Source organism: Lycorma delicatula, chromosome 10 (assembly GCF_047948215.1).
Source record: "Lycorma delicatula isolate Av1 chromosome 10, ASM4794821v1, whole genome shotgun sequence".
Classification (NCBI taxonomy): domain Eukaryota; kingdom Metazoa; phylum Arthropoda; class Insecta; order Hemiptera; family Fulgoridae; genus Lycorma; species Lycorma delicatula.
The window spans coordinates 10,968,567-10,993,293 of NC_134464.1; the positions used below are offsets into that span (position 1 = coordinate 10,968,567).

At 30.9% G+C, this 24,727-nt stretch overlaps 1 protein-coding gene across 6 annotated transcripts in view; it reads left to right on the forward strand.

The window, feature by feature from the left end:
• LOC142331175 (protein argonaute-2-like) overlaps window positions 1-24,727 on the forward strand; it is a 171,384-nt gene that overhangs the window by 118,075 nt on the left and 28,582 nt on the right. For all 6 annotated transcript variants that reach the window (XM_075376888.1, XM_075376889.1, XM_075376891.1 and 3 more), the window contains 2 exons: window positions 8,080-8,195; window positions 13,586-13,776. In XM_075376888.1, coding sequence (XP_075233003.1) covers window positions 8,080-8,195; window positions 13,586-13,776 — 307 coding nt within the window. The remainder of the gene's footprint in view (window positions 1-8,079; window positions 8,196-13,585; window positions 13,777-24,727) is intronic.

The window sequence follows — 24,727 nt, forward strand, 5'->3', positions numbered from 1 at the left end:
TATTTAATGTTAATTCTTATTTTAACTTATCAAACATCTATCTTTTTTCATGTAACTTCCTGTTATTCACCAGTCTTTTTTCTAGAGCAATTTGTAAAGAAAAAATTGTTTTATTTGTGTAATGTTAAAGTTTTACTCTATGGTTGTACTGTTTGTTACTGCTAAATAACTTGAATGGTGATTATTTAAATACAGTTTTGCCCAGTTGATTTTTTAATCTCTTGGTAGCTGAGTGGTTAGAGATACTCATATGAATGCCTGTTTTTAACTAGCATTTGAGTCTCGGAAACATTTTTCTTTGTTTTCTCTCTAGTTCATTATTTTATTTTTTCACTTACAATTTTTTTCAGCGTATTTTTCTTATTTAATTTTTGGATGATTATTTTCCTAATTGATACACTAGGCCTTATTTATATATTAAAAAAATTTTATTTTGTCTTCCTTGACAGGATAAAAAGCACTTTCAGCCACCCTAAACCATGAAATTAATTATTAGTTGTATTTTTTCTTCCTTCTGTTTTAATATTTACTTATTTAAACATTACATATTTTTATTTCTAGTGATTCTTTCTTATTTTTTTTTAAATTTCTTCAGTTTGTAGTTTTTAGGTTATAAATTTTAACTTGTTTAAAAAGACTTTACATTAGTGACCAGTAGTTGTTTCCTATGCACTCTACATTAAGTGCCTTTTTGATAAGCAGAAATTGTTGAAATATTTTATTTGTTTTTAGAGATTGCTTCTTTCATATTAAAAAATTATCAATTACTAATAAAATTTGTGTAAAGAATCTTCCTACAAATGTTTTATGTTCACGAAAATGAGGATTATTTGTAATGAAGATACTATTGTAAGAAGTAAAATTGGGTTCTGCGGTCAGGACTAATAATGTGACAAGGCTGTTGAGTAATATTACAAACTTCAATCTTTTAGATCTTACCAGAGATGAAAATGTTAACCAGTAAAAGTAGAATGGATGATACTTTTGACAATATCAATGAAACCGAACAGATTATGCCAGATATTAAGAGGAATTGGTTCTATAAAATTATCAGAGAGTTGCATGCGTTGATTGACAATTCTGATTTAATTATTAGTAATTTAAGGGTGAGGTTTCAGTGCTAGGAGATGATTTAGCACTGATTGGAAAAGAAAATTTTAAATTAAAAGTTTTTTATTTTTTTTTGTCTTCAGTCATTTGACTGGTTTGATGCAGCTCTCCAAGATTCCCTATCTAGTGCTAGTCGTTTCATTTCAGTATACCCTCTACATCCTACATCCCCAACAATTTGTTTTACATACTCCAAACGTGGCCTGCCTACACAATTTTTTCCTTCTACCTGTCCTTCTAATATTAAAGCAACTATTCCAGGATGCCTTAGTATGTGGCCTATAAGTCTGTCTCTTCTTTTAACTATATTTTTCCAAATGCTTCTTTCTTCATCTATTTGCCGCAATACCTCTTCATTTGTCACTTTATCCACCCATCTGATTTTTAACATTCTCCTATAGCACCACATTTCAAAAGCTTCTAATCTTTTCTTCTCAGATACTCCGATCGTCCAAGTTTCACTTCCATATAAAGCGACACTCCAAACATACACTTTCAAAAATCTTTTCCTGACATTTAAATTAATTTTTGATGTAAACAAATTATATTTCTTACTGAAGGCTAGTTTAGCTTGTGCTATTCGGCATTTTATATCGCTCCTGCTTCGTCCATCTTTAGTAATTTTACTTCCCAAATAACAAAATTCTTCTACCTCCATAATCTTTTCTCCTCCTATTTTCACATTCAGCGGTCCATCTTTGTTATTTCTACTACATTTCATTACTTTTGTTTTCTTCTTGTTTATTTTCATGAGATAGTTCTTGCGTAGGACTTCATCTATGCCGTTCATTGTTTCTTCTAAATCCTTTTTACTCTCGGCTAGAATTACTATATCATCAGCAAATCGTAGCATCTTTATCTTTTCACCTTGTACTGTTACTCCGAATCTAAATTGTTCTTTAACATCATTAACTGCTAGTTCCATGTAAAGATTAAAAAGTAACGGAGATAGGGAACATCCTTGTCGGACTCCCTTTCTTATTAGGGCTTCTTTCTTATGTTCTTCAATTGTTATTGTTGCTGTTTGGTTCCTGTACATGTTAGCAATTGTTCTTCTATCTCTGTATTTGAACCCTAATTTTTTTAAAATGCTGAACATTTTATTCCAGTCTACGTTATCGAAAGCCTTTTCTAGGTCTATAAACGCCAAGTATGTTGGTTTGTTTTTCCAGTTTGCACTTCCTGTTTATAGCATTTCTTAATTTCCGATAGTTCCTTTTACTTTCTTCATCACTAGCATTCTTATATTTTCTACGTTCATCCATCAGCTGCAATATATCGTCTGAAACCCAAGGTTTTCTACCGGTTCTCTTTATTCCACCTAAGTTTGCTTCTGCTGATTTAAGAATTTCCTTTTTAACATTCTCCCATTCTTCTTCTACATTTTCTACCTTATCTTTTTTACTCAGACCTCTTGCGATGTCCTCCTCAAAAATCTTCTTTGCCTCCTCTTCCTCAAGCTTCTCTAAATTCCACCGATTCATCTGACACCTTTTCTTCAGGTTTTTAAACCCCAATCTACATTTCATTATCACCAAATTATGATCGCTATCAATGTCTGCTCCAGGGTAATTTTTGCAGTCAACGAGTTGATTTCTAAATCTTTGCTTAACCATGATATAATCTATCTGATACCTTCCAGTATCGCCTGGCTTTTTCCAAGTGTATATTCTTCTATTATGATTTTTAAATTGGGTGTTGGCAATTACTAAATTATACTTTGTGCAAAATTCTATAAGTGGGTCCCCTCTTTCATTCCTTTTGCCCAGCCCGTATTCACCCACTATATTTCCTTCCTTGCCTTTTCCAATGCTTGCATTCCAATCTCCAACTATTATTAAATTTTCATCTCCTTTTACGTGTTTAATTGCTTCATCAATCTCTTCGTATACACACTCTACCTCATCATCATCATGGGCGCTTGTAGGCATATAGACGTTAACAATCGTTGTCGGTTTAGGTTTTGATTTTATCCTTATTACAATGATTCTATCGCTATGCGTTTTGAAATACTCCACTCTCCTCCCTATCTTCTTGTTCATCACGAAACCTACTCCTGCCTGCCCATTATTTGACGCTGAGTTAATTACTCTAAAATCACCTGACCAAAAGTCGCCTTCCTCTTCCCACCGAACCTCACTAATTCCTACTATATCCACATTTGTCCTACCCATTTCCCTTTTTAAATTTTCTAGCCTACCAACCTTTTTCAAGCTTCTAACATTCCACGCTCCGACTCGTAGAATGTTATTTTTTAATTTTCTGGTGACCCCTTCCTTAGTAGTCCCCACCCGGAGATCCGAACGGGGGACTATTTTACCTCCGGAATATTTTACCAAGGAAGGCGCCTCCATTATTGCTATGTGAAAATGCAGAGAGCCACATTTTCTTGGAAAAAAAGCAGCTGTCGTTTTCCATTGCTTTCAGCTGCGCAGTACTCAGAGGACTGAGTGATGTTGATACGGCCGTTTAAGTCGTCCTGACTCACGCCCCTAACAACTACTGAAAGAGCTGCTGCCCTCTTTCAGGAATCATTCCTTAGTCTGGCTCTCAACAGATACCTCTCCGATATGGTTGCACCTTCGGTCCAGCTACTCTGTATCCCTGAGCACTCAAGCCCCCTCACCAACGGCAAGGTCTCATGATTCATAGAGGAGGAAATTAAAAAATTAAAAGTAACATTCTTAAACAAAATGCTATTGCTAAAAATGTACGATTTTTACTGTAGATATCAAACATAGTTAAAAAAATCCATCTCTTTATTCATCATCGATGAATTGAATGAATCCAAGTTGTACTCAAATGCTGACAACTCTAGTTCCTCCTTTAATAATGTTTATGTAGAGACTGGTTTTAGTTTTAAATTGGGAACTATGATAATAATCCAGTCTTGGATAATAGCTCTACTTCCAGGTTTACAGATGTCAGAAAGAGGAAAAATGTTGAGTCAGTGAAAATGGTTGAAAAGAAATTTAATTCAAGGAAGAATGTAGATGAAAAGTGAAGAAGGTTAAAATCTGTGAAAGCAAAAATGAAAGATTTGTTTATAACTCGCTTCGACCACCTGCAGGTGGTCAAATTATCTCTTCTAATGTTATAGAATCTTTTGAATTCCTAAAACTAAAATCATTGGATTGTACTAAGCAAGATCAAATATGAGGATATAATTCCTTTCACATTTCATCTGCTGATCCTGGGAAATGTCCTGAAGTGTTCTTTTAGCTCTTGTATGGTTCTGTAAAGCAATATTCAGTGTGTGTTGAAAGACTGCCAGCAGAGGATAGCCTGTGGATTGACCCCAAATCAATAATTTGGGGTAATGATAACTTTATCAGAATGTTAAGTGTACCGTATGGTTATATACTGTCAATATGAGGTAATTAAATTTACTGAAACGTGGTTAAGTGATGAATTTAATAGTTGCAATTACTTTTCCAGATGTTACATTGTTTTTAGAGCTGCCCTGTAATTTGTTAATGCGGAAGTGCAGTCCTGGTAGTGGGTAAAAGGAAGTTAACATGCTTCAGAACACAGATTGGAGTCTGTAGAGGGGTTTGTTTTCCCCAATCTAATGTGTTGATTTTCCAATCTAGTTGCTATTGTTATTTCTAACCAACAATAAAGCAGCATCTGCTGTATTGTAAGCAAAGCTGGAGGAACCTTGGATTGATCAAGTGATCATAGGTCGCCGCTTTGGGAGTATCGGTAGTTGCTCTTTGCTGTACAAATCTCTAGCCCAGAGAAACTTCAAATTTTCATCAATAATGTGGAATAGAGAAAGAGCTTACACACACAGCTGATTTCATTGAGAGAATATAACAGAAATTTATCGCTTAGATGGAGAAAAAATTCCCCGATCAATTATTGAACTGTCAACCTTAATAAAATGTCAGATGTTTTATGATATTGTTTTCGAAAAATATTGAAAGGTGAGAGTATCATTCTTATTATGGTTGTTGGCCTGAAAGTACAAGTGCTAGAAATTGTAAGTATAAATTTAGAATTGTAGGCAACTGCACATCTGTTGTCAGATGTCTCAGAATAACTATTGTTAATAAGTATGACATGGTGGAACCTTATTGTAATTTAGCTGTTAAATACTTTATAAATTTTATTCTGTACGTCGGACAACATACAAAAGCATCAAACTGTTTCTACTGCCTTAATTGTTTACTTTCTCACACTGGAGAGTTGCTTTCTGTCTGTGCTGCAGATGGATTGGATGGCTTGGGTTTAAAAAATAATAATTTTTTTAAATACATGGGCATCATCTTTAAGATCTTTAGCCCTCATCACATTGTTTAAAAGTAAAGAAAAATCACCACTAGGATTGTCAGATAAAAGGGTGTATAGGGCCCTGACATTTGAATAAAACACAAAATTAAACATAATATTTAATAAAACTAAGTAAGTTACATTAATTGTCAGAAAAAAAATCTTACACTCAGGTGTAAAGGATCTTTACAAAAATGAACTGCAGTCAAACATAACATAAATATTTTGCTGAAGGCTTACTATAAACAGGTTAGAAATCTGCTGGTATGAAGGTTATTGTTGTTTCTTCTTTACAGTTTTCCAAATCAGCTGTAATATCATTTCTTAATCTCTACCTCTTTTCTGAAGTTTTCATGCATTGTACACTCTTCAAGTAGATGCTTCACATACAATACACATCGGTCTTTCTTTGTCAGTAAGCATATATGAATGCTGAATATTTTATTTGTAGTGACTGATACTCTGTCTTGTCAGTGCCATTGTACCTGATGCCATCGGTTTCATATCGATTTTCAACATAAAAGTAATTTTGATTACATTCAATTTGGTGTTTAATCTTCTCCATTCTTTGTTCCAAGTGTTTGTGATGATATTGGTTAGGCAATTTTTGACATCTGCTACATGAATAGGGATTATATCTGAATTTTGAACTATTTTATGCCATCTAGTTATGTGCTTTCATTTCCTGAAATATCAGCAAGTCACATTATTGCCTAGCTGTACTTGAATTTAATGTATAACAGCTGTTTTACTGCCCTGGATGTGAAACTTAGATTGTATATTTCAGAGAGAGAGAGAGTTTAGCTACATAAGGATATTATTATTATTATTATCTTATTTAAATCTTCATAATTCAGACATTATTAAATGGGTTCAGCTCTTATCACCATACATGTATACTACATTTGCTTGATAAATGGAACTTTGGTCAACAATAATATGTGAATGTCGGTGCATTATTGGTGATGCATTTGCAGTTGTTTTTATGTGATAACATTTCACCAAAAGGCTTTCTTTTTACCCCGTTCTCATCAAATCTAAGACTTATTATTCGTCAAAGCTGTGAGGGTAGCTATTGATAATTTTTTTATAAAAGTGTGTCCTGTGAGGAAATTTATATACTTTAGGAGCATTATAAGTTAAAATAAAAAATGCTTGTAAATACAGGTACAAAAATTTTTTATTTTCCAGTTATTTTTTGTTGCCCAAAGAATTTCTCAAGTTTACCATAAATTGAAATCGTCATATTGCGTTATTGTAATCGCTACTCATAGAACAAATGCTTTTTAAGAGTGTAATATTTTAATTGAAGGATTTCAAAATGTTGGATCTCGCACTATATCCATTATTTTCTGATAAAATTTTTAAAATATTAATAAATATTAATTAAAAATATTAAAATATTTTTAAAAAATATAACTTATAAATATTCATTTTTTTAATATTATTCAATTTAATGAACTGTTTGTCAACTAACTAATAAGTCCTGAAACTGCATCATGACCGTTGGCAGAATAGTGGGAGAATTTGATCTCTTATTACTATTTTCATTTATAAGTATATATTTCAGCCTTACTTCATATCATTGTGTATAATTATGAATTGTAGTGTTAATATAAATTCTGATGAATGTTTATTGTTGAAATAAGAATCAACACTATTCATAAATTCAGCATTACTGTCTTAACCAGTGCTGTCAGGTAGTTACATTCATTTTTTTTTTTTTTTTTTTTTTCATAGCGCTAAGTCAAATTCTATTCAGCATTTGCAAACTTTGTGTTTTTACATTCTAAAAAAAAAAAAGTGATCAATATATGGTTATAATAACATGTATAGAGAAAAAAGATTGTTGTGACATCTACACCTTTAATTTTCTTTATTAAAAATATTCTCAATGGTAGGTTCAACCTGTTAAAAGAAATATAAAATTATGAGAAGTAATAGTATTGAAAAAAATTATAAATATATGAATGTTTGTGAACAGCATGTCTTACTTAACAAAAGGGTATGAAGAACATGGTCGGCATGTTATGCCACTTATGCGTTATCTGTATAAATAAAAATCAGACCCGAATCAGAAAATTGACAAAAATTTGAAATCAAAACCTTTTTTACTTAAACAACAAAATTATTAAACATGCATGTTTTTAGCTATTTATAGACCACATTATTTTGTAGTGCATAGTGTTACTATGCATAATAAATGATGCTGTGACAAAAATGTACTCTTGATTTAGAATAGTGTTTAATATACTCTATTTTTCAGGGTACTTTAAATATCTTAAGAACTTTCAACCCGACGATGTTGATACAAGAAATTTCTATTTTCTAAGTTTAATTTGCAGGAACTGCATAACTTTCTCTTGCACGTGATTCAGTCATAGACTTAGAATAATACTACTACATAAAGGATTACACTGTAAAACATTTTAAATAACATGCATCTAATTTTAATGTGATGTGGAGGTTTAGATAAACTTGTGCATAAAATTTTTCTCAGAGTTGTAAAGAATCAATTAATTAGTTCATCGATCCAAAAGCTTTAAGTGAAAATCCATACATAGTCATTCTGATTTATATACAATGCCATTCACTGAGTAGATTAATTTTAATTTACCCAATTTTTTTTTAAGTAAGAAATATATTGTTTTAAGTGAAATGTTAATGAAATTATATATTTTTCATTGTGAACAGGAAGAAAAAAGACCATTAAAAGGAGTCTGGAGAGCTGGAAAATTTTTGAAAGGCACTTCTTTAAGAAATTGGTGTATTTTGAATTTGGATTTTAGAACAAGAGAAGATTCTTTAATGTAAGCGTATTTGTAATCTTTTTAAGTCAGTGTTTCCCAAAATTTGTAAACACAATTTCATAATTTTATTTCCATTTCAGTTTGTCATGAAATATATACAGTTATTACAATTTTATTTCTATTTTCAATTCATTGTTGTTCAGTTACATTTTCTTTCTGATCTAAAGTGGGTTTTATTTATTTTTACCTATTCCGTGGTAAAATTTGTCAAATTGTAGCAATTTGACATTGGGCACTTTCGTAAAATCTGGATTCAGCAAGGGCGCCAAGAATCAAAAATGTTTGGGAAACCTTGTTTTAAATTATTCATTTTGTTTTATATGATTTTTATCGAGTTAATATTTCAAGTAGATAAGACCTTTGTTTTAACAAATATGTAATATAATTTTTTTTGTAAAACTGTACTGTTTATTCGCTATACTTAATATAAATTCATTATAAAACTGAATATTCAGTTAACAGCTAATCCATTTGGAAAGTATTACTTACTCACTCACTCACTCACTGACTTACTTGCTTACTTACAGTTAAAAGATGTACTTATAAACTTAATATACTCTTACTTTAACTGCAGGTTATAAGTTTCTATTTGTAAATTTTTGAACTGAAAGAAACTGATGAAGATCTTTTAATGGTAGTGTATTTAATCAGAATTAATACTATGACCTGATTTTATTGATAATGTAATTTTAATAAGTTTAACCGTTTAATTTGATTATTAAATATTTTTCTTATAATTATTTTTATCACGACATTAAACATGTTTTTGCAAGTGAGTAATTGTCTTGTTCTTTGCTGCCCAGCTAGAATTTTAAAGGATCTGCCCATTATTTTTAACCAAAAAGAATCATGGTATATTTGTATGGTTATTTTTCACATTGGATTCTGATGGATGTGGATGGTCTTGTAAAATGTTCAGTTGCCATAAATATTAAAAATATTTCAGTGCAAATAGGTAAGTAATGGGCTGGATGTCATAAAAGTTTCAAAAGATAAGTGATATTTTACTTATGTTCAAGATAAGCTGATCGGTGTTTATACTGAGAGATATATAAAAGCCCTGTTTGTGATGTAATAAAATTCATTTTAATGACTTTTGGCATTTAGATCGTTGCAGTACTGTGGTAACTCAGAATTACTGAGTACCACATCATGTTGGAAACAAAGCATTTACTAAATTAGTTTGACACACCCATGATTGTGTACTACTTTATCTAACAACAAAAGTAGTTTTTTAATGAATTATGTAATTAATAATATTGATAGTGGATAAGTTAATTTTATTTATTAATTAAAAATAATATATGTTTGGGTTATAATCAGACACTCAGCGCTGCCTATGGGCAGCTTTAGTATTAAGAACATTCTGTATACGATCAAACAGAGTTCGACAGTGAAAGAGGAAGCATGCACGCCAGTTACGGCCTCTGCATCATAATAATATAGTTTAATATTGTTAATCTTATAAATATAGTATATTTAGTTATCAATCAGTGTGTAATTATTTTATGTATACTACAGTCCATTATTCTGCTACAACGTACAGCCCGTTATCAATATAATTTATACAACAATGAGCATAGGAAATAATGTTACATACATGTATATCTGTTTACAAGTAAATTATTTAATATATTTTAAAATGAAAAGACTAAATTGGAATATGAGGCTACATGCATATGAAAATTGCATAAGTGATTAGGTCGTTCTGTTACTTTCTGCCTGCATAATTAATTTTATAGAAAATATCTCACAGAATTTCATTGTTATTCATAGTTTTCAATAAAATCATGTATTTTATGTTACGTAAGTTTTCTATGTAATAATTTTATTACTAACTTCATGTTTTGTAACCTAAAATTAAATTAAACTAAATTACTACATGACGTGGCCTTATTATATAAACTTAAACGCTTTGTAATTTAAAAGTTACATAATGTTCGATATAAATTCAAATAACAGATAACACGATGCTGTAGAAGTTGTGATAGGATTAAATGTAGAAGAAAATTGAAAGCAGCGTTTGATTTTTGGATTTACATAGCTTTGAATTAAAGCCATTTGAGTTAAAATCCTATCTGTTTCCGTTTTCAAAATATCACTAAAATTTTTTATTGTATTTTATCACTTAAAGTTGGGCAAACAAACGGACATGTGCGTATGATTTTAATTTTATTACTTTTAAATCTGATACAGAGGGTTTATAAAATGTTGGGCTGGGTATATTTTTCAGATTCTACTTGTAAAAATAAACCAAAAAAAAAATATATTCTTAGCAAAAATGGCATTTTTTCTTTCACTCCTTTCCCTGTCTGCCATTTTGTTATTTTTGTATAAAAATTTTATTTCTCAAGTTCGGATAGACAAAATCACATTAATATTTGGTAAATGTTTTGGTAATGAAGTTTTAAAATTAGCAAAAAATCAGGTCTTATTTTTATTTTTTCAACCGTTGTATCTCCATAAATATTAGTTTTATCAAAATGTATGTTATTTGTTCAAATTTTATTATTTTGTTCAAAATTTTGAACAAAATTACATTTTATTTTTTTAAATCTGTTAACAAATAGCCAAGTTATAGCAGAAAATTGTTGCAATTTTGTGTCCATTTTCATATCCTTTACATTCAATTCAGTTAAATATCATTGTTTTTATTTATTGTTAGTTCTGGTATTGTAAATTATTATCAAATTAAGTAATAATTCTCGCAATAAAATTTAATTTAAAATGATAGTAAAACAGCTAATTTTAATTTTTACTTTTGAATAATTTTTCACAATGACTATTACTGCTGACGATCATGTCAATAATGTTAAAACGCATGCACATTATTTAAAAATAAAACCATATAATTTTAAAGTAATTTAAACTCGTTGTTTACTTGTGAGTGTTTTGTTTAAAATTCAGTGTTTTGTTGGTTTATTTTTTAAGTTGCGTTGTTTTATCATCATGGAGTTTGAATATCCTTTTATGGAAATGTGTGACATGCATTTAATGTATGGTTTAGCAAACTGCAACAGGGCAGAAGCAAAAAAACTATATGAAAACAGGTTTCCTTATAGACGTTTGGACATCTCTTATAACTTTTAACAATAGTTAACTGTTTATTTAAAAAAAAATTACACCTAATGTTCTACAATAATTAACATAAGATTATACAGAGAGTTGTTTTATTTTTATAATTATTAGATCTAATATTGTGAGAAAATTATTACTTAATTTGATACTAATTTACAATAGCAAAATTAACAATAAATAAAAACAATATTTAATCGAATTGAACGTAAAGTGGAGGACATGAAAATAGATAGAAAATTACATCATTTTCTGCCATACTCTGCTATTTATTAACTGATTTTTAAAAATTAAATGTCATTTTGTTCAAAATAAAGGGTTTAATATTTTAGCAAACATGCATTTTGATAAAATTAATATTTATGAAGCTATAATGGATTGAAAAATAAACATGGCTGCCATGAGTAAGATGTTTCATCCAGCAGATTTATTTTGTACTTTCTCCAATAATTTTCTGTGGACCGATTCATTAGAATCCGAGAGAGTATGTGCAGAAATACAAATTGAAAGGTTGGAACAACAGGTCATAAAAGTGTGCTAATGAGTGTTAATAGATTGATTTTTATTGTGGGTAGTTCTTCATATAAAAGACAACATTAAATTGCCATTCAAATTGACTAACATAAACAACATTTCATTCAAGTTTGTATTGGATATCAAAATTTTAATCACAGTCAGTGTTTAGCAAACAGCAACAGCAATCTTTTCATGCCCTTATTGTTTCATTTAATTGAGTGAATTGTAACATCAGTATTTTGTTCCGTGAGCAAAAATAAAAATGTTGCTAAGTTTTGCCACAACATTACTAATCCATCATTATTTGACAAGCATGATAGCATTTATGTTATTCAGAAATGTATTATTCCTAAACTACATATTTTACAAGGGAATATAAATCATTTGTTTTGGAATGTTTGGTTCTTCTTGTAAGTTGTGAAAAGGCTTTGGTGTATCTGTCTTAAGTTAAAGCTCATTCCGTAATTATAAGGAAGACGTTTTTGAAGGAAATGCCTTCAGAGTATTACTGAATGAGGCCGATAAACGTTTTGCTGTGGAGATCTATGGTGACTTTGGGCCTTTGAGATTGTTGTATGTTTCAGCAGTCAAAGCAATATACAGAATTATGAGCAGTTTCTTTTGTACAAAGAAAGTTTCTTCTACAGATACTAAAGAGCTAGATAAGCACATAAACAAACTACACAAAGCATTTGAAGCTACAGATGTCTTGAAATCCTTAAAAATCTACATAGTTCTAGATCACTACTAATAAAACTTTATTTATTAGTAAGATAAATTAGTTATTATATTTGTTGTCATATTGACAATAATTACTTATATAATTCATATTAATACAAAGATTTTACAGTAATACAATCGGTCCAGTCATATTTGCATATCCATTCGCTATTCCAACTGCAAGTGATAAAATGCGAAAAAAAGGTTTTTGTGATATTTTGAAAAAGGGAACCGGTAGGATTTTAATTCAAACTGAATTTGAGCTATGCAAATGCTCGATTGAAATGCTGCTTTCTGTTTTTTTCTCCATTTTAGTTAAACAGCTTCTACAACACTGTGAACAAATTAGTTATGAAAATTCTATTCTTGAATATGTAGAAATATCTACATAATTGATTTCTTTTATGTTATGGTGTAAAATTTGTTTTAATTGCCTTTTATATAAAGTAATTGTCAATTTTTTTTTTTTGTTAAAAATACTGTAAGATTTATAATATAAAAAAAATTATTTTATCAAAATATGAATTACGTAAATAAATATTGAAATAATTTTAGTATTAACTCTATTTTGATTTCATCCTTTTTTAAATGAGAATTTTTGTAACGCTATATTGTAGCTTGATATATTGCCATAATATAAAATTGCTGGTATTATTAATAAATATGTGGTTAGTGAATGGATTTTTAAATTATAAATATGAATCATGAAAAATTAAAAAACAATACTCATTAAAGAGTAATCAGGAGCAACATCTACTACAATGTGGTCTGCTTTTCATCAGTTTTCTGACTTGCAAAACATTTCTGAGGTTTGACTCTGAAAAGAAACGCCATTATCTGAGATTTTGACTCTTCTGACCTGGCCCTCAGTGAAGTGTTGGTGCTAACTCAACTTACAGTTTTAGCACCAGTGTGATTCCTCCTATCGCTTTACTTCAAGCTCTACACAGAATATCCTTGAGAGTTTTAGTAAAGAAAACCTTACCATTATCAAAATTTAAATTTCTAATCATTAATTTATTGACTTAATTTTTAAAGTAATCAAGGGTAAATGTTGATCTTTGACTTGTACTTCACAGGAAATTTGCTCGTGAAATGGAAAAAATAGGAAGGGAAGTTGGAGTTTCCATTCATCCTCAACCAAATATAAAACATTTGGTGAGAAAACCTTCTGCGAGGAAAGAAGAAATTGTTAAAGAACTAGAAGTCTATAAAGAATTTGGAGCGGAATTGGTAGTAGTTGTTATTCCTGATAATGGAGAAACTTACGGTAATAAATGATATTTTTATGTAAATACAAAAATATATTAAAAAAAAGAATCATGTTTACTTTTTCTATGCTATGCAGTAGTATTGATTAGTGTGCAACCATTAGCTGCTAAATCGCAAGTGAATAACATTTTAATAGCTTTTATTTAATAACAGCTTTTCAAAAGTCTTATGGTAAATTAAGAGACAGTTATTGTTTAATCTGTTAAACAACAATAATTTTGACCGATAAGTAAAAAAATAAATTATAAATATTTATCATATTTTATAATATGGTTTCCTTTAATTATATTTTATGCCACCAGAATTCACCATATTATCTTCATTATACTGTTGACATTCTAACAGTCATGACTGTATTCTCATTTTAATTTTTGATATATAATAATATTTTTAATCTCCTGATGATGGTTTGAAAAAATCTGAAAGATCTTGAGAAAATAAATCTTTTTGCTAAGGTGATTAAAAAAATTGTTTATTATTTAAATATATCAGCAGAAACCATGTATAAGAAATCTAAAAAAAACGTTTCTTGGATGGAGTGAATAATTTGAGTTTGGTAGTTAAGTTTTAAGATGTTCAGAAGTAAAAAAGACAATAAGGTGAATGATGTGTTCCATTTGTAGGTAGTGCCAAATATTTTTATTATTTCAGTTACAGGAAAGTGTTTTTCAAATTTTCTTTGTTATTTCTGTTGTACATTATTTTCCTTTGATACAGATATGAATGATGTTATGTATTGTACATTTCTGATGATTCCTGGTGTTAGTCGGTTCATATTGAATCATCAGGATAAATCTTTCAATTTCAGCATATTCTTTCAATAACCAGACCTAATGATTCTGTGTAACAGTATTTGGTCAGTGGGTGGCATAATGTTAATCTCCTATACAATTTTTTACATGTTGCATCTATTTCTAGCAGCTGTATCACAGGGTTAAGATTGATCTGAATGTTTTATTATTTCTTGAGATATTTGTAAGTTGTCTTTAATTGTAATTGCTTAAATAAAGCCATTATTACCTTTTACTCTTGGTCTAGCTGTGTTCTGGTGGTCTCAAATAGCTACTGATAGTCAGTATGAAAAATATAATTGAGGGTATAGAGAACTGTTTCAAGAGCTGTCTTGACTGGGTTAATGCCAGGCAAAACCACAAGAAATCACCTTGAAAATGCTCTGTTTAATATCAGTTTCATCAGTCATCACTTTTTGTGAAGAAGAAATTCTGGGATTTCCAAGTGGACATAGCTGTTGGTAGAAGTTTGATAACTAGGAGAGTTTAACTGGTGGGTACACCAGTTAAACAAAAAGTAAAGTAAAGAAAGGTAAAGTTATTTACAAAAAGGGGAAGTTCTGTCAGACTTCAAAAGAGTGTTACTGTCATGATACCTAAGAAAGCTGGAGCAGATAAATGTGAAGAATACAAAAAAGTTAACTTAACTGCTTGTGCATCATAAATCTTAACTAGAATTCTGTACAGAAGAATTGAGAGGAGAGTGGAAGAAGTGTGTTAGGAGAAGACTAATTTGGTTTCAGAAAACGTATAGGGACAAGGGAAGCAATTTTAGTGCTTAGATTAATAGTAGGAAAATTAAAGAAAAAAACTGACATAAATGGCATTTATAGACTTAGAAAAGACATTTGATAATGTAGACTGGAGAAAATGTTAAGCACTTCAAAAATTTTAGGGTTCAAGTATAGAGATAGAACAATCGCTAACATTTACAGGAACCAAATTGCAACAGTAATAATCATAGAGCATAAGAAAGAAGCGGTAATAAAAATAGGGAGTCTGACAAGGATGTTCCCTATCCTGTTACTTTTTAATCTTTACATAGAACTAGCAGTTAATGATGTTAAATAACAATTTAGATCTGGAGTAACAGTGCAAGATGAAAAGATAAAAATGCTAAGATTTGCTGATAATATAATAATTCTAGCCGAGAGAAAAAAGATTTAGAAGAAACAATGATTGGCATGGATGAACTCATATGCAAGAACTACTGCATGAAAATAAACAAGAACAAAATGAAAGTAATGAAATGTAGTAGAAATAAAGTAGATGGACCACTGAGGATAAAAATAGGATGTGAAAAGACTATGGAGGTAGAAGGATTTTGTTATTTAGGAAGTAGAATTACTAAAGATGGATGAAATAGGAACAATATAAAATGCCAAATTTCACATGTGTAATGAGCTTTCAGTCAGAAATTAATTTAAACATCAGGAAAACATTTTTAAAAGTGTATGTTTGAAGCTTAGCTTTATATGGAAGTGAAACTTGGATGATCGGAGATCCGAGAAGAAAAGAAAAGGTGTTGCGGCAGATTGATGAAGAAAGAAGCATGTGGAAAAATATAGTTAAGCTGTAGGCGCTTTGATATTGCAGGGACAGGTAGACGAGAAAAATTGTTTAGGCAGGCAACATTTGGAATATGTAAAACAAAGTTTTAGGGATGTAGGATGTAGGGGGTATACTGAAATGAAACAACTGACACTCTAGATAGGGAATCTTGGAGAACTGTATCAAACCAGTCGAATGACTGAAGATAAAAAACTAGGAGATTATTTTTATAGTATGTCAAATAGCCTGTAATGGAATGGAATCAAATGGTTGGAGCTAGCCTATAAAGCCAATGTTTAGATTTCTTAGCGTCTTTTTGGCTTGTTCCAGAATTATCTTATCCATAATCATTGTCCTTACATCTCTGTATGTTCTGTTGCATTTATTTTTTATTGTGTGCTTGGATGTTGAGAGTTGCTGTCAGATGTAATGACGGAGTAATGATTTTTGTAGAATGTTGGTAAGTATGTAAAATCATACTGCAATTTGCCAGATTCTGCATCATGCTTTTACCTAATGAATTTTGATACTTGTAAATAAAATGTATATGTTTACTACTAATATATGTGGGTACTTGCAGTTAGTTGGCTGGCTATGTTATCATTACTGATGAAGATGTAATTACCAATAATTGTGAATTTTATCTGACCGTGGCACCTTTCAATTGCTAGTCTACTTTACAGTTCTCTTAAGTTTCTTATGTTGCTGATTTCTGGTTTTATTTGTTTGTATTGTACAACCGTAATATTTGTTCTGTCAAAAATCCATTTATTGCATAATAGCTTTTCTCTTTTATAAATTTCAACAGATATTTTTGAAATTGTTAATAAAATCAATGTTTTAGAAGTTTATTATATATTTTAGCAGCAGTTCTGTGCAGTGGAAATGAAAATTCATCTCTACGGCAGTTGTGATTTCCCGATAAAGTTATAAATTTAGGTGGATTGGACTTGAAAAAAAATTGTAATTATATAAATAAATACTAGGAAATGTTAGTATATTTAATGTCTACAGCTGGATTTTTCACGAATGTCATGGATGGACACGAAAAATCTTTCTTTGTATTCTGACTGTTTGTGGTTGAACTCCAAAAAATTACTTGCATTAACAATGAATATACATAACTGTAATACATCAGATAAGGAGATAATACTTAAATAGCGGGACAAAGATAAAATTACAAATTAAGCCTTAGTCATTCTCTTTAATTTGGGCTGTAATGATACTTTCACATCAGTCAATCACCAACAGCAACATTTCTCAACCTGAGAATCACTATTATATGAAAGGGATCATGGAATTTGCCTAAAACTACATGTAAGCAATAATGAAACCATTTTATGAGAAAAAAGTTCATTTATTATAAACGTTACTATTATTTACACGTATACTTATAAGTTCGCATTTAAAACAAATTAATTAGATGGTTGTGTTTGTTTTTCACTTAACAGTTTCTTCGTACGTGGATCTATGTGAGAAACACACAAAAGGAAATTGTTTTCAAGTGATAAAAGACGATCCCTTTATTTAGTTTTAGCGCAACCATAGACAAAAAACTTTTTTCATATAGGTAAGACATGGCCAAAAGGGATTAATATTTTTAATGCTTCTGTGACTAAATTTCCATAATCACTTTGACCAGCAAGCCAAAATGTATCTAAATTTTCAGATGTGAATTGTAGTTGTAACATTTTATCGGCAGACATTTCAATGAGCTGGTGGTGAATCCCAACTGATAACTTAGCAGCTGCAACGTTTTCACTAAATAGATTCAGTACCCTTTTTGAAAATACATTTTTATCTTTCAGGAAATACTCCGCCAAATGAATTTTTAGTTCATGCAAATGCATCTTCTTGGTATCTGTGATGAATAATAGTGTCTTTGTCTCAATATAATCGAGTGAGTTGAAATATAACAAAATGTTTGCTTTGAAGGTGAATAATCCAGATATTAAGCTTCCTAATTAAAGCATGAACTTTGTCAGTAAAATGTTTTATCATGTCCTTGTAAATTCACATTTAAGTTGTTTAAATGCAAAAAATACATCAGCTATGTAAGCCAACAGCAACTTAAACTGATATCTAAAACCATTGAGAATGGGGTGTGTTTATCCTGGAAAAATAATTCATTTTGCAATTCCAAGAACCGGGTTAACACTTCCCTCTATGATAACCATCTGAATTCTGTATGGAAAAGAAGGAACTTTTTTCTTTTCGCCCATTTCATCACATAGTTTAGCCTATTCTGTTGTGATCAACTTTTAACAAAACTAACCATTTTTACCACTTTACAGAGAATCTGTTTGAGATTTTCCACATATTTATATACTTCCTTGTACGAAAAATCCTGGTTTTCAGATTTCAATGAAAATATTCATTTTGACCATCTCTGAATCATTTTGAAACAGTATCAGCATGATATCTGTATATACGTACATGTGAATATATGTATGTATGTATCTCGCATAACTCAAAACGATTAGCCATAGAATATTGAAATTTTGTATTTGGGACTGTTGTAACATCTAGTTATGCACATCCCCTTTTGATTGCAATCAACTAGGCCAAAAATGTGTATGCAGGATGTTTCAGTTTTGTAACATAAGGATTTTGGACTTTTCTTAACTGCAGTAATGAATAAACCCTTGTTGAGAAATTTTCAACAATATATCTACCATAAGTGGTGGTTATGTTCATTCATTTCAGTTATAGCCAGATAAAATTTTAATTAATGAAATATTTGGATCTTACAAGGTGGGAAGGCACATCGGTTCGAATCAGATTTCGTATACTTATTTTATTTTTAATTTAAATATATTGATGTTTTAATAATTATTAACCTCTGACTATAAAAAAAAATAGAAAAAAAATATGACGTTATTAATGAAATAAAATTTTATATACTTTTCATTTTAATTAAAAATTTATACAGTTAAAGGTTAATAATTATTAATAAATCAATATATTTAAATTAAAAAAAATATATGCATGAGGTCTGTAAATTGGGTAATGAGACTGGTTCAGAAAAATTCTTTATTTACAATCCAATTATACATTATCACCTTCGAAATAGTTCCCTTGGGAAGCCACTCAATGCTTCAAATGGTTTTCCCACTTGTCACAGCAGTGTTGGATCTCAGAAACTGGAATTTTTTTCAGATGGTCAGTTATGTTTTTTTTTTTAATGTTTTCCACTGTTCCAAAATGGTGTCCTTTGAGGTGTTTTTTTTTTAATTCAGTAACAGGAAAAGGTCGGCCTCAATTCAGGTGAATAAGGTGGTTGAGGAACTACAGGAATGTTTTTCTTTGTCAAAAACTCGTTAATTGAGATTGCAGTATGACAAGGTGCATTTTTATAATCCAGTTGTTTTTGATGGCTGGTCTCACGTGAAGAATTCTTTTCTGCAATCTTTTAAGAATTTCTCTGTAAACATATTGATTTACAGTTTGTCCTGTAGACAAACACTACAAAAGTCTCTGATTTGCTCAACATTGTCGTTGCTTTTTGATGTTAACAGTCTTCCAGAGTGTGGTCGTCTGCAACTCCTTCCCAGCCATATGAAAATGCATTAAACCACTTATAAACTTGGGCTTGTGACAGAGCATCATCTCCATACGCCCTTTTCAATTTTGAAAAAGTTTCAGTAGCACTCACAGAGTTTAATACAAAACTGAATTGCACAATGTTGCTTATAATTAGTATCAATCATTTTTGTAATGTACAACAAAAACTCGTTTCACGAAAAGTTTGTTAACGTCTCACGTGGCAACAATAGACTAAAAATATTAATACCTAATATAAATCAGCTGTTCATATAAACATATGTTTACTAGTAACTTTACAGTGTTGCCATTTTGGCTGCCAAAAAAAAATCTCATTATATACAGACCTCATATATGAAGTCAGATTTTAACTGATGTGTCCATGGTAGCAGATTCGACACATTCTCACTTACACCGCAAAACTACTTGAGCAACGTGAAACAAAATTAATATAAAATGTTTAAGGAAATTTTTAGGGCCATTTTTATTGGGAATAAGTGAATATTGCATGTTAGTATTTTGTGATGAAGACTCATAAACAGTGAACTATTCACACACGCAATATGGTTCAAATCGGTGTTTCTAAGCCCCGTGCCTTCCCCTTGTTAGCTGCAGTAATATGGATCTTAGACTACAGTAATGTGGTGCCTTATACTGATTAGATACATTTATTTTATTTTTAAATTTATTTAAAGAATAATAGAGGGACTCTAACCTAATATTTCACATAAGATTGTTGAATTAATAATTGTATAAATATTTGGTTTATAAAAATGAATATTTTAGCCATTTTTTTTTATTTGTCCACTTTATTAAAGAATTGGAGGATCGTATTTCACTTTTAAATAAAATAAGTTATAATGAAGTGCAGCCAAAAATGTGTATATGTAATTTAATTGGTATATAAAGAAGTCATGTGGTGTTCACATCATTTTTTTGTGGCAAGAACATATCTGTGAAGGAAGCAGAGTATGTCCATTCCGTCCTTGGTGTAAGATGATTTTTTAATTTTTTCAGAAATCCACTATTCTTTTCAGTTATCGCCTTTGCTCCATTACTACATAACTGCAATAGATTTTATCCAATCTATGTTATAATTTTTAGTAGCTTCTTAAAAAAAATCTAAAAGTCATTGGCCTGTTGAATGACAATGTACTGATTTTCAAAATAACATATTTTCTTTGATTGATCTGTCCCTATCACCTTCATATCTCCCAAAACGTAAGAAATGAGAAATGTTTGCCACATCCGTTAATTCATCAAATAGAATATTAAAAAATTCACCTGAATTCACTTGCTGAATTATCTGTTTGCAAACAATGCAATATCAAATTCGCTTTGATATTGCGTTGTTAGAAAGTGGAATTTTTTTATTCTTCCATGCCCATTAAAACATTGACCATATCAACTGCAGCAGGCAAAATGAAGTTTTCTGTGATTGAATTGGATTTACACCTTAGCTTACTTAACCCTTTAAACCCTAGGTGCCGATATATTTTCGCTGAAGTATTCTGTTAAACCCCACGGTGATGTTACATCATTGCCATTAGTTGTATCAAAAATACCAGGTGATGATATATTGTCTCCGAGGTATTTTTGCTTTAAAAGTGATTATTTTTATATTTTTTTGAAAATAGTTCATGTTTGTTAAATGAAGTATTTATTAAGGAGGTGGTAGGATTTGTTATAAATTTAGGACATTTTTCTTTTATAAGAAATGGAAGGAGGGAGGAATATCATCATTGTCAAGAGTTCTTTATGAGCTTTGCGGGAAATAATGTTAATAATTCAGATTCTTAGATCAGTTTGAAAGAAGCCAGCAGTTAGTTTTTTCTAATTTGAAAGAAACCATAATGTAAGATCATGATTAATTTTAGCTTATAGATTTTTGCAATCAGATGTAAAAAAGGCATTAAATATTTGCAAATTCTCATTAACAGGTTTAATGAACAACAAGAGTTGAGAAATTCCATCATTTTTTCCAAGTAGGATGGTTATGTCCTTCACAGTGCTTCAGGCAGCTTTCTGCAACTGTGCAGACCATAATATAACTTTTTAGCATTACAGATACACTTTAAAATTTGTTTATATAACTCTACCTAATTTATGAAGAAAGATTTTCAGATTATTTTCATAATTATAGGGTTTTCTTTTTTTATTACGAGAGAGATGGATTGCAGTCATGACACAACCTTTATCACCTTTTAGCGATGTATGTTTTTTATGGAATAAGAGAAAAAGCGATAGTAAAATATTTAAATTTTGTTAAAAAGCTACAAAATAAAATATTAAACATCACTTGTTTTCTTTAAATTAAATAATAAGTCTCATTCTGGAAGTATGAATTAATGCATGTAATATTATTTTTTTTAAATACTTATTTTATAAAATTTACCTGTTACAACTTTTATCCTGAAGATTTGAACCAATATAAAGTTTTATTTTAAGTAGTAGTGCTGTGTGGTCTGAATTACTGCTCTTGATTGTTTCAATTTCACAATTAGATGGGTCAAAACCGAGTATAAAATTATACCTTGCATAAATAGAGTGAATCCTCTATGAATCATGAGACCTTGCCGTTGGTGAGGGGGCTTGAGTGCTCAGGGATACAGAGTAGCTGGACCGAAGGTGCAACCATATCGAAGAGGTATCTGTTGAGAGCCAGACTAAGGAATGATTCCTGAAAGAGGGCAGCAGCTCTTTCAGTAGTTGTTAGGGGCGTGAGTCAGGACGACTTAAACGGCCGTATCAACATCACTCAGTCCTCTGAGTACTGCGCAGCTGAAAGCAATGGAAAACTACAGCTGCTTTTTTTCCAAGAAAATGTGGCTCTCTGCATTTTCACATAGCAATAATGGAGGCGCATTCCTTGGTAAAATATTCCGGAGGTAAAATAGTTCCCCCGTTCGGATCTCCGGGTGGGGACTACTAAGGAAGGGGTCACCAGAAAATTAAAAAATAACATTCTACGAGTCGGAGCGTGGAATGTTAGAAGCTTAAAAAAGGTTGGTAGGCTAGAAAATTTAAAAAAGGAAATGGGTAGGACAAATGTGGATATAGTAGGAATTAGTGAGGTTCGGTGGGAAGGGGAAGGTGACTTTTGGTCAGGTGATTTTAGAGTAATTAACTCAGCGTCAAATAATGGGCAGGCAGGAGTAGGTTTCGTGATGAACAAGAAGATAGGGAGGAGAGTGGAGTATTTCAAAACGCATAGCGATAGAATCATTGTAATAAGGATAAAATCAAAACCTAAACCGACAACGATTGTTAACGTCTATATGCCTACAAGCGCCCATGATGATGATGATGATGATGATGATGAGGTAGAGTGTGTATATGAAGAGATGGATGAAGCAATTAAACACGTAAAAGGAGATGAAAATTTAATAATAGTTGGAGATTGGAATGCAAGCATTGGAGAAGGCAAGGAAGGAAATATAGTGGGTGAATACGGGCTGGGCAAAAGGAATGAAAGAGGGGACCAACTTACAGAGTTTTGCACGAAGTATAATTTAATAATTGCCAACACCCAATTTAAAAATCATAATAGAAGAATATACACTTGGAAAAAGCCAGGCGATACTGCAAGGTATCAGATAGATTATATCATGGTTAAGCAAAGATTTAGAAATCAACTCGTTGACTGCAAAACTTACCCTGGAGCAGACATTGATAGCGACCATAATTTGGTGATAATGAAATGTAGATTGGGGTTTAAAAACCTGAAGAAAAGGTGTCAGATGAATCGGTGGAATTTAGAGAAGCTTGAGGAAGAGGAGGTAAAGAAGATTTTTGAGGAGGACATCGCAAGAGGATGGATGAACGTAGAAAATATAAGAATGCTAGTGATGAAGAAAGTAAAAGGAACTATCGGCAATTAAGAAATGCTATAAACAGGAAGTGCAAACTGGCGAAAGAAGAGTGGATTAAAGAAAAGTGTTCAGAAGTGGAAAGAGAAATGAACATTGGTAAAATAGACGGAGCATACAGGAAAGCTAAGGAAAATTTTGGGGTACATAAATTAAAATCTAATAATGTGTTAAACAAAGATGGTACACCAATATATAATACGAAAGGTAAAGTCGATAGATGGGTGGAATATATTGAAGAGTTATACGGAGGAAATGAATTAGAAAATGGTGTTATAGAGGAAGAAGAGGAAGTTGAGGAGGATGAAATGGGAGAAACAATACTGAGATCTGAATTTAAGAGAGCATTAAAAGATTTAAATGGCAGAAAGGCTCCTGGAATAGACGGAATACCTGTAGAATTACTGCGCAGTGCTGGTGAGGAAGCGATTGATAGATTATACAAACTGGTGTGTAATATTTATGAAAATGGGGAATTTCCATCAGACTTCAAAAAAGTGTTATAGTTATGATACCAAAGAAAGCAGGGGCAGATAAATGTGAAGAATACAGAACAATTAGTTTAACTAGTCATGCATCAAAAATCTTAACTAGAATTTTATACAGAAGAATTGAGAGGAGAGTGGAAGAAGTGTTAGGAGAAGACCAATTTGGTTTCAGGAAAAGTATAGGGACAAGGGAAGCAATTTTAGGCCTCAGATTAATAGTAGAAGGAAGATTAAAGAAAAACAAACCAACATACTTGGCGTTTATAGACCTAGAAAAGGCTTTCGATAACGTAGACTGGAATAAAATGTTCAGCATTTTAAAAAAAATAGGGTTCAAATACAGAGATAGAAGAACAATTGCTAACATGTACAGGAACCAAACAGCAACAATAACAATTGAAGAACATAAGAAAGAAGCCCTAATAAGAAAGGGAGTCCGACAAGGATGTTCCCTATCGCCGTTACTTTTTAATCTTTACATGGAACTAGCAGTTAATGATGTTAAAGAACAATTTAGATTCGGAGTAACAGTACAAGGTGAAAAGATAAAGATGCTACGATTTGCTGATGATATAGTAATTCTAGCCGAGAGTAAAAAGGATTTAGAAGAAACAATGAACGCATAGATGATGAAGTCCTACGCAAGAACTATCGCATGAAAATAAACAAGAAAAAAACAAAAGTAATGAAATGTAGTAGAAATAACA